At 37.6% G+C, this 15,628-nt stretch overlaps 1 protein-coding gene across 2 annotated transcripts in view; it reads left to right on the top strand.

The window, feature by feature from the left end:
- Positions 1–15,628, top strand: part of ralgps1 (Ral GEF with PH domain and SH3 binding motif 1) — a 174,030-nt gene that overhangs the window by 48,536 nt on the left and 109,866 nt on the right. For both annotated transcript variants that reach the window (XM_056237485.1, XM_056237487.1), the window contains exons 3-6: positions 244–377; positions 2,004–2,108; positions 4,268–4,318; positions 11,282–11,365. In XM_056237485.1, the coding sequence (XP_056093460.1) occupies positions 321–377; positions 2,004–2,108; positions 4,268–4,318; positions 11,282–11,365 (297 nt within the window). In that variant the 5' untranslated portion in view covers positions 244–320. The remainder of the gene's footprint in view (positions 1–243; positions 378–2,003; positions 2,109–4,267; positions 4,319–11,281; positions 11,366–15,628) is intronic.

Raw genomic sequence — 15,628 nt, 5'->3', positions numbered from 1 at the left:
AGAGAGGCAGTATTTGTGGTGACGTCCTCCCTCTTCTGGCTATATTATGCATTGCTCCACAGAATGAGCAGATCCCAAATAGAGTAATACTGTGTTAAATCATAATTATGACAGTAAAAGAACAGTTTTCTTTTAAAGTCACAATTCCTATTTAATGGGGTTAGTAAAACAAAATCAAAATCTTTCCAAATAGCCAAGTACACCAAGTCGGGCATGAAATAAGGTGAAATATGTGTGTTGCAGGGATGGCTGAGAGGTCGTGTGTGGCGGTGAGCAGCTGAGGTCGGCTGTGATCTGGGTCTTCTCTTCTGACTGAGAGCATGTACAGGAGGAATGGACTTCCTGCCAGCGTCAGCATCACCTCTCGCCACACACAGGTACTAAAACATATCCCATTTGTTTTTACGAAAGAGTTTAACCACGACAGCATCTGTCCTGAAATGTATGGTTATTTATGACAGTGCGTGCTTTCTTAATTTATCTAAACCTTTTGACCTGGCAACCTTTTTTTTTTTTACATAGCTGTGAAATATAGTTTTATCTCTCTTTTTTATATTATTTAATTGAATTTAGTCTTATTGCCAGGATTAATATCAGAAACATTAAACTGTGCATAAAGGATTATAAATGAGAGATTTATTGCAGCTGATCATTACAGCTTCGCGTTGCGTGTGATTGTTCAATGACAGCGCCCAAGTTAGATCACTTGATATTGGCTTGCTAAGGGGAATCAGATCAGAGAAATAGCAGGTTGTTGGTCCATACGTGCTGGTCCGTTCAAATGCACACTGGCAGGATGCTGCTCCAGTGAGACAGTGTTATGTCATTGTCATGCTGTGTGAACTGGAACTCATCTAGAGAGTCAGTGATAGGTCAGTAGATGCGACACATTTATTTTTGTGAAGCAAATTGACACAGTTTCATAAGGTAAGAGGTTAAACAAATTTCTGTGAAGCCAGAGGTTTTCTGCGCTGGGACAGGGGGCTTACTAAAAGATTTTTCAACACCATTTTCAGATTGATCTAGCCCAAACGAATCGGCCAGTTAGGAGTTTAATTGCAGTTGTGGTGCATTATGCCTCATTTTCTCTTTGTAAAACAGTAAGATTGTGAAATATTATTACAATTTAATGTTTTATATATATATATATATATATATATATTAAAATGTAAATTCTTCCTGTGATGGCAAAGCTTTTTTTTAGCAATCATTTCTCCAGTGTCATTTGATACTAATATGTTGATTTGGTGCTCAAGAAACATTTTTTATTATTATCAATATTGAAAACAGTTGTTCTGTTTATTTTTGTGGAATCCTTTTTCAGGATTATTTGATGAATAGAATGTTCAAAAGAACAGCATTTATTTGAAATAGAAGTTTAGTAACATAATTTCTTTACTTTCAACTTTCAATTTAATTGAATGCATACAAAAAAAAAAAAATCTTACGGACTCCAAACTTTTGAATTGTAGTGTACAGCGTTTGTAATAACCAGAAACGAGGGCATTAACGAATCTGCTAGCAATTAAGAGTGCACACAGAACAGATAAGACACTGAGAAGATAAGACTGAGATTTTACATCAGTACGGATATTACTGGATGGAATGGGGAGACTTCAAAGGGGATCTGTCAGGATCATTTGCAGTGGAGAAATCGTTCTTTTCATAGTGACTGTATCTGTCCTTCTCAGGCCTTTGTTATGTGGTCTATTTTTGTCTGGCTTTAATTATCATATGGGTTGGATTGGCTCATTGCCTGTTAATAAAGTGATGTGGTTGCATTCTGATCCACTTTTACCATCTGGGCTGAATAATCAAATGGAATAAAGTAATTCAAATGGACAATGGTAATTAAACTGATTAAATGTCCGCAGGAAGAGTGCAACTGGCCATGATTCTTTGTCCATGTGGATTTTATAGGTGTATGAAATATCATCCCTGATTTTTCTCCTGAAGTTTTTTTCTCCCTTTCCTGCCTAACTGTTTTCCTCCTGTGTTTACAGGACAGCAGTAGTTCTGAGTCCCTGGATGGACGGAGCTTGGACTCTGCCAAGAGCTTTGACGCGGTGGTGTTTGACATGCTCAAAGTGACACCTGAGGAGTTTGCTGTAAGTTTATAAATACTCCAGTTCATACCTGGTCTCATGAGAAAAAAACACGGTCATGCATACTTTTTTTTCTTACCATTAATTAAGTTTCTGTAGGTATGAATTGCTGCATTTTCTATGTGAAATGACCACTAGGGGTGCTAAAAGCCCTACCAATTTAACTCCCATTGACCAATACAGAGAGGAAGTTCTGTTCCTCACACGAAGCTTATGTTCGGTGTCTTTTGAGGTTGAATGTTGTTTTAAAATTATACTTAAAATCCAGGTAGATGATATGGGTTTAGGGTTGTAGGAATAAAATGCATTACTTTTGGTTGATTTTAACACTAGTTGATAGTCGACATTTATCTGAGATAAGTTTGAAAAAATAAAACTCATTTTTGTGCCACTCAGTGAGGGTTTGACATGGAACCTGCAGTGATTTGAAACTAGGGCAACACATTTCAGTTATTATTTATTTATTTATTTATTTATTTATTCATTTAAATACTTATCAGAGTTTATCAGTATATATTATTAGACCATTGCTCACACTTATTCATGTCAATACCAACTCTGACTTTAAGTGCACAGTGGCCTAGTTTTTACATTTTAACTTTCCATCCCATAATTATAGTCAAGGCAAGTATTTAATTACCTATTCATTTTATGTCTCTTTTTATATTTATAGAAACCCACTATGCTCTATTAAAGGGGAACTTGGCAACTATTTCAACTTAATAAAACCGTTTAGAAATCATTTGGATGGTTAAATAACCTGTTCTGGTGAGAATGGTGACTTTCCCCGCTCCCCCCAGCGTTCCCAGGCGGAAAACCAACCTTGCAACATGGGGACTAACGTCCCGGTAAGTTGAAAATAGGAAGTCTCGTGAGAAGCGAGAATGAGTGAGAAACACAAAATGCTTTACGGAAATTCGACATTAACACATACGCCATATGATACTGTGTATGATGTATTATCCACCTCGGTAGACATAGCTCAACACGATAAAGTTGGCCGGCTCCGATAATAACAAATGCACATGAGCAGCGGTAGAAAGGGGGAGGAGGGTGCCACAAGTGAGTTTTTTTTACGACAGTGTTGTGAAATCTATGCCCCACAGCTGTAGGCGGAGCTCGATGAGACAACATGCGACAACAAAAGTGAAAATCAGCGAAGAAATGGCTAGAGTTGCCAAGTTCCCCTTTAAAGGTGCATTAAGTAACTTTTTCCACTGCAAAAAAAAAAAAAAAAAAAAACACACCCCTAAAAAAAGTCAAAAGTACTTTTGTACAATATATTTAAACCTGTACATTCACACAAGATAATCACTGACGAAAACGTGCAAGTAAAAATGCTAAAAATTACTTGCTGCATCTTTTATGTGCCCTGCAATGTAATTTTAAATGTTAAAGGTGGGGTATGTGATTTTCTTTTTTGACCATTTTTTTTTTCAAAATCACTTGAAATCCTATTCCTAACCCACTTACAGCCACTGAGTTAGAAGCACTGAAATGAAAATTAAGCAATTTAATCATCTGTGGAACGGGCAGGACTCGAAAAACTCCAGCCAATCATTTCCAAGACCACCTAGAATCATTGGACAGAAAATGCGTCAATCAAACGGTTTTACCATACCCCCATCCCCCTCGCGCGCGTGTCCCCTTCGTGTAGCATACTTAAAGCTCGCGACCCAGTCACAGTAAGTGCAAGTCGCCCCGGTACAGAGAGAGAGAGAGTAAGTGCAATCTCGCGCATCTGAGTTTTGCAGATGCATGATTGCGCGTCCATTTTTTTCGAATGGGTGGAGTCAGGGCCAGCGTTGGAGGACAGAAGGTAGGACCTTTTGAGTTGTATATTTTCAAAATCTGCCGGCCGTTTTGCAAATCCCATACCCTACCTTTAATGTAATATTTCACCCAACAATTTACTTTTTCCGAATTCATTGAAATGGTGACCACAGCTGACACTGGTATCCATCTGCTCTTACTGTATGGAAAAGAGCTGCCTGGACGTTCTGCTAAACATCTCATTTTGTGTTCTTCACAAGAAAAAAAGTCATACAGGCTTGGAACAATTTGAGATGATTAAATTATGAAATAATTTTTATTTTTGAGTGAGCTATCCTTTTGAAGCTTGAAATTGTTGTCAGTTTAACATTGTAGCTTTTATTTTGCAGAGTCAGATCACTTTGATGGATGCTCCTGTATTCAAAGCGATACAGCCTGAGGTGAGACAGATATCCATGGCAACTACATACACATCCTCTGTGTTTATCAATCCGCATGAGCCTCACAGCTGTGAACTGATCTCATGTGCTCTCTGGTGCTACAGATTAGTGTGACGTGGCACTATAGCAGTCACACACAAACACACACACACACACAAAGACCACAGTGCCCACAGAGTCTAGCTCCACATTCTTCCATTACTTTAACCAGAGCTTATCCTCTGCAGTTACAGAGCCCTCAGTACTTTCCTTAATTAACATTTTATGTGAAGATGGGAAGGTGCTCATAACAGTTATGATAGATTTGGACCAGGATCAGTGAGAAGTTTTTCCACAGGTAAAAAAAACAGGTCTGCCAAGGCACTTTTCAGTTTTCTGCGGGTTTTGTGTAGTTTTCAGCGAGATCAATTTTCATTGGGCATTTAGCAGGTTAGCTGTTATTCATAACATAAGTGTTTAGTATTCATATGTTATGTGGTCTATGGTTGTATGGCAGGTTCGGGAATATATAAAGCAAACAGAGAGGCACTACCAATAACATATGAACCTTTGTAATGAATATGTATATTCATTCTTTCACAAAATTCTGACAGAATGAAGATTATGAATATTTTCAGGCTATAAATGCCCTTAGATCAGTGGTTCTCAACCAGGGGGACCGGGAACCACTAGGGGCCTCAGGAAACTCAGGAAAGGGGGCTGTAGGATGACTTAAAATTATTCAAATAATAATTATTATTATCTTAATCAAATTGGATAAAAATACTTAAAACCAAAAATCTAATTAAACTGGAAAACAATTTCATCACAAAGACACATTCATTGTGGAATGTCATGTGAAACGACTACATAACATGAAAAATTGGATAGCCTGACTCACATTTTAGGGTTTATATGAGTATGGTGAGAAAACAGTTTTACCATTTTATCATGAAGAAATATTAGCCAGGCTTCTTTCAGGTTTCTGTCGTGTAGACAGTCTACCCAGTGATGGCGTAATGCTTGAGCAGAGAATGATTTGGCAGTCTGTTTGCCAATTAGTCTTAACCAAGCTACTTTTCTTAACGTGAAGTCTGGAATCATTTGGTTTCCATTCATGGTGACCTTGGTGTGGATCTCTGGCCTTTTTCAGAGAAATGAGCCCATGGATCTTAACATTTAGTAAGAATGAGTCAGGGTTGTGTAAACTTTATCCAGAGTATGAACTAGTGATGTATGTCTCGAGACCGGTCTTGGTCTCGAGACCGGTCTCGAGACCACTTTTACGTGGTCTCGGTTTTGTCACGGCCTTGACGGTCTTTGGTCTCGGTCTTGTCTTGGTCTCGGACCTCTCGGTCTTGTCTAGGTCTCGCTGTCTCAGACCGACATAGTGGTCAGGGGATTGAGCAATACAATACTACAATATCCACGACGATATCCGCAACGGATTGAAGCGCGCGTCCGAGTGAAGACAGTGCGGTGCGCGCGAGCCACGCGAGAAAACACTGTATCCGCGCCACTGATCGCAGCGGCAACGAGCACTTTAATCACTTGATTTAAAAAACACATATCATGTACAGTTTTTGATATATTAATATTTAGTAAAACACATATCAGTGACATGATGGGATTTACCTTCATTCAGGAGATTTTGGGTAACTGCACAACTGACAGATGACTTTGAGCGCACCGCCAACGGTCTGTGTGTGTGTGTGTGTGTGTGTGTGTGTGTGTGTGTAACCATAGCGACAAAAACTACCAACTTTCGGATCCTGCACTTAAGCCTATAATTTCGTTTTTAAAAATATAATTATGTATTTAAAAGTTGCAGAATGGATTCATTTGGAGACTTCGAAATCAGCAGAGATAGGCAGGCAAATGCAAAACAACATTTGACAAGTTATTGCTTAGCTTCAACACTAATGTTTTTTTCCCCTCCGGTCTCGACTTGGTCTCGGTCTCGACTTGGTCTGTCTTGGTCTTGGTCTTGGTCTTGTCTTGGTCTCGATACCATCTGGTCTTGGTAGTGTCTTGGTCTCGGTTTAGGCGGTCTCGACTACAAGTCTAGTATGAACTAGCATGAGTGATGTGAGTGTTAAAGTAGGATGGTGATTGGCCTACATCTTCGCAGGCCTTAGTTAACATGACATCATCTCTGTGAGCCGTGTGCATTGAGTCAGTGTGGATTTGAGTTCTCTTGTTGGAATCATTTCTCACTAACAGCCACAGACATTCCAGAGGGAATCCATTTAAAAAAGACCGTGGGTTTATTGTTATTTATTGTTTTTCCACGTTATTAGGTAGCTTTATGAGTTTCTCAGCAACCATTGCTGTGTGGTTGGTTTGGTGTGTTGAGAATTTGGATTTCATGAATAGGAGACAAAATAGGGCCAGAAACTTCAGTGCTTGCTTAATCAAAATCAGATTTATTTTTTATATTTAATTATACTCTACCATTCAATGATTTAGGGTCAGCAAGAGTTTTTTTGGAAGAAATTAATACTATTCAGCAGGGATACATTGATCAAAGGTGACAGTGAAAACATTTGACAGATTTTCTAAAGATTTCTATCTCAAATAAATGCTGTTCTATTGAAATTTCTGTTCATGAAAGAATCCTTAAAAAAATGTTTTCAACATTGATGATAATAAGAAATGTTTCTTGAGCTCTAAATCAGCATATTAGAATGATTTCTGTTGGATCATGCGACACTGAAGACTCGTGTAATTCAGTGTTGCTATCCTCAGGAAAAAATACATAATAAATGCAGCCTTGGTGAGATTACTATCAAATACATTAGAAAATACCCTAACTTTTGAACAGTAGTGTATAGTTTTGCAACACAGTCTAGATATTTAAAATCTAAAATCTGTATTGTTTTCTAGCAATACACTTTAACTGTAAAAGACTGTTAAAAATGTGAGAGTAAAAACCTGTTTATTGGTTAACATAGCTGGGTTTCCATTCAAACGTGAAGCAAATATTTTCAAAGTTCAAAAAAAAGAAAGAAAAAAAAAGTTGTTCGAGCGGTTGACGGTTGTTTGAGTGGATGGTAACCTAGTAACCAACTGTAAATAAAACACCATCAGCGGAAATAGCCGATTAGTCACGTGGGTTTAATGTTCGCTACGTCAGAATTTATTCAGCAAATGCGTTTCCATCTCCCATTATTCGAATTTACTCTTTTTTGTTTTTTTTGTCATATCACGATGCGATACTTCAAAATGTTTTATTTAAAAAGCTACTTGTGATGAACCTTGATTCATTGTGTGGTTTTCTCTTTACCACCAGTGTTATGGTGGATGTCATGTAAAAAGTACAGTTTAAGTAGCAACATGGTCTTGCTAGTTCATCAGAAAAAGGCTGTAGGGTTTACTTTATTTTTATTGTATTTTATTTTTAAATTGTAATATTTACAGGTTGTTCTATGAATATGTTTACTTTTTATTGTATTTTTACTCCATTTTTCTGGCAACCATAGCTGCCAGTCAGTAGTTGCTAGCTAATTTGAGATATTGTGTCAGGTTTGTAGTTGAGTAACAGAGAAAAATAATTGGGTAACACTTCATTTTAAAGTGTCATTGTTACATATGTTACATGTAGTTACTATAGTAATAACTATAAATTATGCATAATTACATGCAACTAAACTAAACCAAACCCTAATCCTAACCCTATAAGTATATGTAGTTACTTATTATTACTCAGTACTTAAATATATAATTACAATGTAACAAAGACACCTTAAAATAAAGTGTATTTATTAATGTTCATTTTGGGTACAAGTTTTAAAGTTTGACAGATGTGGCAGCATAATACAATTCACTAAATTAATTGAGATTTATTTAATTGCATGTATTCTTAGGTGTCGTAATTTTTTTTAAATGTTCCTTTTTTATAATGAGGAAACCAATGCAATAACAGGGTTGAATGTTTAATATTGCACACTGTTATTGCTCTTCTCCCTGTATCATCTAAAAAACAACTAAATGAAAGGATACTTAAAAAGGCCTGCTTTTTGTGCAGTTTGAATGTGTAGATATTTGGCACCAAAACATTAGTCTGGATTGAAAACAGCAAAGAAGTATTTTACCGATTTTACCTCATCCTCCCTCTGAAATCTCTTCAGTCACGGGTGAAAATGTTTTTTTTTTCTTTTCTACAGCTGACAGCGCTGTCATGTTTATCTTCTTGTACTCAAGGTGTTGCCAATGGTTTTATTGCTGAAAAATGTCAGTTCTTGACTCAAAGTGGTGTTAATTGGTGTTGAGGGAAATTATTTCATTTGTGGAGTATGAACTTGGTTTATGTCAAGATGAATCTTCCCCCTTCATTCCTTTAGACATGTTTGCATTGCGACAGCTTTCTGCACACATACATTTTTCAGTTGATTGATTTTTTTAAAAAGTAACAAAACTTCTATCATGGTATTCCTTCTCTGAAGAGGACTAGAGTGTGAAACACATTGAATTAATATCCCTACAGAAGAAGTTCCCACTGGAAAAGAGCTAATTTTAAAAATGCTGAGTTTGACCTCCCCAGCCACTAATTCAGGACCCGTCCGTTACACTCAGTCTTTCCGACCCTGACATATTTAACAACGTAAGTGGTCTTGTTATTGTTGAGCCGTTTGCCTGTAAGTTCCATTGGCCTGTGGAAATACTAGTATAAGTACATTTTTTGCGTTCGACCACATGCACATACATTCATTCATCAATATTTCAGCTGCATGCTTCAAGGATTATTGCGGATTCTAAAAGGAGATGTTCGTGAAGTTGACACGGGCATCTGGATTAATAGATTTCAGATGTGCGTCGGTTCTAGAACCACTACATTTTTAGTGCTGTGTGAGTAATGTGAGCAGACAGAGTCTCTTTGCATAAAGTGGTGTGCTGTACAGTTTTCTTTGGCTACAGACATTTTAAAGAAATGATAGTCAGAAAGTTTGTAGACTTTGCATCATAAGTGGTCTTGTATGTGTAAAAACAATCTTTTGAGATAAAATGACAATAAAACATACTGTAACTTTCAGAAGTCAAAATAGTCTGAAGAACTAGTGATATAAGAGAAAAATGAAGCATAATTCATTAATCTTTGTGCTATACATATGGCACTGATCATTTCAGTTATATTTCAGTGGGATTGTTTGGTGATCCTGTCACAATGTAATGCTGACTCTGCAAAGAGGCTGTTATTGAAGGATGGAGCAATTAAAGTATATGTGATGAATGGTGTAGGTATAACATCTACCTGTAGGGGTGTTTCTTAAAAGGGCCAGCAGCAAAAAGAAATACAGTATATATATAAAAAATATATTATTCTTAGGGTCAGAGAGAAGGTTGTAAAATGATAATGGAAAAACTGAAATATGACTATTTTGGGTGCAAAATAATAATTGAAATGTACAACTAATATACACTAATCAAAGTTTAAGACCAGTACAATTTTCTAATGTTCTTGAAAGAATGCTGACCAAGGCTGCATTTATTTGATCAAAATAATTGTGAAATATTATTACAATTTAAAATTAATGTTTCTATTATTTGTATTATAAAATGTTATTTAAGCTGTTATTTATTCCTGTGATGGTGAAGCTGAATTTGTAGTAGTCATTACTCCAGTCTTCAGTGTCACATGATCCTTACTAATAATTTTAATATGCTTATGCTCTTTGATGCTCAATTTCTTTGATGTTCAAGACACATCTCTTATTATCAATGTAGAAAACATTTGTGCTGCTTAGGGAAACCGTGAACCCTTTTTTCCAGGATTCTTCGCATGATAGTATTAATCTATTTAAAATAGAATTCTTTTGCAAAACATAAAAGTTTTTACTTTTTTTTTTTTTTTTTTACTTAAATGCATCCTTGCTGCATAAAAGTATACATTTTTTATTTTCTTTTTTTAAAGTATAAAACAAAAATAAAATCTTATTGAACCCAAATGTTTGAATGGTAGTCTATAACCAAACAAGACTTCTTGTGTCCCACTCCCTGACTGTTCAATCCAACAAAATGTGTGGCTTTAAGTGATGACTTAGCAAACAGACCCAAAATTATTTTGGTAAGGTAATGTACCCAGACTGAGCTGCTTATTCACATGGAAACCCCACTCCACTCAGTCCATGGCGAAACTGAAATGCCTTCGAATGTTTCCATCTGCTCTTAGTCTGCACGATACTATAAAAGTGTTAGTGTTCATAGCTCTGTGAACCTAAGGAAGCTTAGAAGCATGTAAAGTCCCCATGCAAAGCTTTTTATGTCAAAGAGATGAAGGCAGTGGGTGTGTTTTTGTTCTGTGCATTCTTTTCTCTTCTATTCTACAAAATGTAATATTCCTATAATTCATTTAGAAATAATTTCTAAATAAGCCTACAACAAAGGCCTATAACAAATAAGGTATGGGGCCTATACAGCAGGTATGCATTAAATTGATCAAAAGAGAAACTAAAAACTTTTACATTGTTATAAAAAAATCTATTTGAAATATATACTGTTCTTTTGAACTTTTTATTTATCAAAATAAATAAATAAATACATAATCATGGTTTCCACAATATAAAACAGCACAGCTGTTTTAAACTGTGATGATAATAAGAACTGTTTCTTGAGCACCAGATCAGCATATTATTATGATTTCTGAAAGATCATGTGACACTGAAGACTGGAGTAAAGGTGCTGAAAATTCAGCTTTGCATCACACAAATACATTACATTAATGTATTTCAAAATGTATGATAAAATAGAAAACACTGGTTTTAAATTGTAATAATATTTCACAATATTACTGTTTTAACTTTATTTTTTATCAAATAAATGCAGCATTAGAGACTTCTTTCAAAAACATTAAAAAAGCTGTACTGACCCCAAACTTTTGAACGGTAGTGTAGATAAAATGACATTGCAGTTTTATGTCACTTGCACATCTTAGACTTAAATATTACAACACTGTTGAAAGGTTAAATTGACTATTTGTTTGTTTAGGAGCTGGCGAGCTGTGGATGGAACAAGAAGGAGAAGCACAGCCTTTCACCCAACGTTGTGGCCTTCACGCGGAGATTTAACCAGGTAAGCAAATCTGCACTAGCAAAACTTCACTGAAGTATTAATTCCCTGTTTGCTAAACTTGGTGGTGACTGGAGCTAAAGACTAACCTCCTGCTGTATGTGTAGTTCTGGCACAAGGAATTGTAATTTTAAGGTATTTTGTTTGATTTAGATAATACTGAATATTTCACTGGTAGTTTCCTGATATAATGGTCATTTCAAAAAGATCTCAGGATTGTTTCCTTATATAGCAGCTTGAAAGACATATTTATAGCAGTTAACAGAGGTATAGAGTGTAAAATTGCTGATCAGAGGTGGATTTACTGTTCAGCGCACTCTTATTCATGTATCGCCCTATCCAGGGTGTAAGACTTGGCTCCACCTGCACCACCAGAAATAAAACATATAATGGAGGTCAATGTGTCGTCATTATACTGAAAGAGGAATGAGAATACTCTATTGTGACACTGTATTCTAGTTGCAGACATTGCTGATTTGGCATGGGTTGTGTTCAGAAATCTCACTGTATTGCTAATAAAGAAGATTTAATGTAGATGATTTAGGCTCTAAGTTTAACACATAAGACTTTTAACGTAATAGGTGTCCACTTGTACACGCTTAATGGATTTCACAGCTTTGGCTGTTTTAAATGACATGATACCTCTTTACTGGATATTACAGTTCTCTTACGAGAGGTTTTCTCGTATTGCGTAAGTTTAGCTTACGCTACGGGTAAAGTTCATCTTTTCTCGAGATACTGAAGCCAAAATTATCCTTAATTTTGTAAACTTTGTCAACGTAGTGCAGCAGCTGCAGACCTAGAGGTTTGTCTAGCGCGCTCATTGGCTGCTCTGCGGCAAGTGCAGCAGCCTACCAGTGAGCCTGGCGTGACGTTACGCCCAATGGTGACGCTTCGCGCCCACTACGCGTCACAGCCCGCTCAGTGGGTGTGGCTTAGCGTATAAAAGCAGGGCTCGGAGGCTGCTTCCCTGATTTTCATCACTTCGGCGAAGCTCCCGCTCAAACCCGTTTTTCTTTTGGCTCTGTCATCAGTCAAACGTGTGGGGGACTTACACGCGCTATCTGTTACCGCAGCATGCCTTGAGTTTGGTCCAAATGACTCTAAAGTCATCCTCAAACCAAGACATGGCTATGTCCCGAAGGTGATTGGCACTCCCTTCAGAGCACAGGTCAGTTCTCTGTCGACTCTGCCAGCATCCGACAGTGAGAGCAGCGCCAGCCTCCTCTGCCCCGTTAGGGCACTGAGAGCTTACGTTACGCGCTCCACCCCTTTCAGACGCCCCGAACAGCTTTTCGTTTCGTTTGGTGAGTGCGCCAAAGGTCTCGCCGCCTCGAAACAGTCCCTATCCAGATGGATAGTGCACGCTATTGCTGCTGCTTATGCGTCAAAAGGTCTGCAATGCCCTCTGGGCATCAGGGCTCATTCCACAAGAGGCATGGCCTCGTCGTGGGCATGGTCCAGTGGAATTTCCATTCACGACATCTGTATGGCGGTGGGCTGGGCCTCCCCGTCTACATTTGTGAGATTCTATAACATGGAAGTTCCCGCCTTGCAGGCTAGACTTCTGTCAGTCTAAATATGTGTATGATCTGCCCACTTTAGCTCTCCTGGTTGAGCTGCACTTATATGGGTTAATATATGTAACATGCAGCCCGGCGACGCCGCTCTGCATTCCCCATGGGTGCTTATGTTTATACATGTGCCTGAATTCCCACTTTTCAGTGTTCCCCGGACTCCCTGGGACTCATAGAGTGGATTCTTGGCGCGCACGGCCTTGACAAAGGGTTCCCGTAGCGTAAGCTAAACTTACGCAATACGAGATAACCTCTCGTAAGAGAACGTACTCGGTTACCTAACGTAACCTCGGTTCTCTCTAGAGAGGGAACGAGTATTGCGTAACCGGCCGTGCTAGCGCCACGAGCGATTTTCACTTCAGATGATGAAAACCAGGGAAGCAGCCTCCGAGCCCTGCTTTTATACGCTAAGCCACACCCACTGAGCGGGCTGTGATACGTAGTGGGTGCGAAGCGTCACCATTGGGCGTGATGTCACGCCAGGCTCACTGGTAGGCTGCTGCACTTGCCGCAGAGCAGCCAATGAGCGCGCTAGACAGCCTGCTCTAGGTCTGCAGCTGCTGCACTGCGTTGACAAAGTTTACAAAATTAAGGATAATTTTGGCTTCAGTATCTCGAGAAAAGATTAACTTTACCCGTAGCGTAAGCTAAACTTACGCAATACTCATTCCCTCTCTAGAGAGAACCGAGGTTAGGTTAGGTAACCGAGTACGTTTTGTAGTGCAACAGGTGCTTCAGATAGACAAATGCTGGTCCATATAGTTAATTCATCCAGCAGCTGCTGCATTAACTCATTTAAATAACAGAATATATAAGAAACAGAACTGGAAACATCTAACAGAAATGTCTGTTGATGGGTTTTTCTAAAAAAAAAAAAAAGTCCAGACTAATGGCATCCACATTTCTCTTTCTACTTCAAAGGTTTTAGGTGTCTTCTACAGTGGCACACTCATGGACATTAAAGGCATTACTTTATTGTTTTACAACAGTGGATCTTAAATATTCAGACAGAACACCATCTTTTGAAAAAATCAAAACAACATCCAAGAACCACCTAGTCAACAACAATTTCCCTAAAAAAAAATCAGCATTGAGCAAATTGACATGTCTTTGAGCGCAAACTTTGAGTAGATCTGAACTGGTTCAAACGGTTGCAATTCATGAATGCTTTGGAATACAGACCTAAGGTTGTTCTCTTTTCAAAGAAGACATTGCATAAGTGAAAGCACTTCAAAAAATGAAAGTGTCAAAAAAAGTTTGTTTACTGTAAAGCAAATGTACTGAGCTAATAATTTTTTTTGTTTCATACAAAATCTAAATTGTACGAAATAATTTTGACTCAAAAATTGAGAAAGCTAAAAAGTTTAAAGTACCGTTTGGATGGTAAAGCAATGTCCAATTTCAAAGCCGTTTTGCCAGGATGAATTTTGAGTGTTTACGCTTTCAAATTATAGATGCATATATCTACCTTATGTATGATTACTAAAATATGTAATCGTAAAAGAAAGCACGACAAGTGTCCAGCTGACAGTTAACCGGATATGGGCCATCTGTGAACTTAATGCATTCATTTATAAGAAGTATTGATATTCCAACTCCTACTCTCTCTCTCTCTCTCTCTCTCTCTCTCTCTCTCTCTCTCTCTCTCTCTCTCTCTCTCTCTCTCTCTCTCTCTCTCTCTCTCTCTCTCTCTCTCTCTCTCTCTCTCTCTCTCTCTCTCTCTCTCTCTCTCTCTCTCTCTCTCTCTCTCTCTCTCTCTCTCTCTCTCTCTATATATATATATATATATATATATATATATATATATATATATATATATATATATATATATATATATATATATATATATATATATATATATATATATAGATATATTTACACCAAATATCATGGCCGTACGCAGGGTTTTAGAAATACCAAAGTTCCACAGCACCACAGTACCACAGCGTGTCTGCCCCTAATTTCGAATTTGATCACCATTGGACATTGCAATACAATGTCATTATGCCAATCAGGCTTCAGTATTGTAGGAGAAAGGTGTTTCCAGTGTCATCGATGACGCAGCGTTGAGAGACTGATAATAAAAGGGAACAATAACTTTAAAAAAAAACAATAGATTTTGTCAGTCTTTTTCATTTTCATCTGTCTCAGTGGGAAAAAAAGTAAATACATGGTGATGAAAAATAGCTTTTGGGTTTTGAATGACAAAATAGAATTGAATAGGTAAATGATAACAGAATGATAATGGAATATTCTCGTTTTTAGGTGAACTATCCCTTTAAATTTTTAGCACAGACCAGCCATGAACCTGGAAATATGAAGTTGTAGACACTTGGGGGTTTCTTGTCAAAAATAGAAGAATTAAGGATAATTTAGTAGTATGCACATAATAATATAATGTAATTATGTTATTTCTTTCTTGTTTATATTTTGAAGGGCATCTTTCGGTTGTTAGTTAATGTGGCATTGCCTTGAGTCCCTGTGTCCTCTCTCTGTACACACACACACACACACACACACACACACACACACACACACACACACACACACACACACACACACACACACACACACACACACACACACACACACAATAATGACCTGACCAATTCATCTATTCCCACACCCTTTACTGTACATGCACAACTCTTTCTTTATCCCCAGTTCTGAAAATAAGACTATAAATATC

The sequence above is a fragment of the Rhinichthys klamathensis genome, unplaced genomic scaffold (assembly GCF_029890125.1).
Source record: "Rhinichthys klamathensis goyatoka isolate OS25496 unplaced genomic scaffold, OSU_Roscu_1.1 h1tg000487l_1, whole genome shotgun sequence".
NCBI classification, from domain to species: Eukaryota; Metazoa; Chordata; class Actinopteri; order Cypriniformes; family Leuciscidae; genus Rhinichthys; species Rhinichthys klamathensis.
Note: the sequence above shows the minus strand (reverse complement) of the source record. Positions and strands in the feature narration are given on the sequence as shown.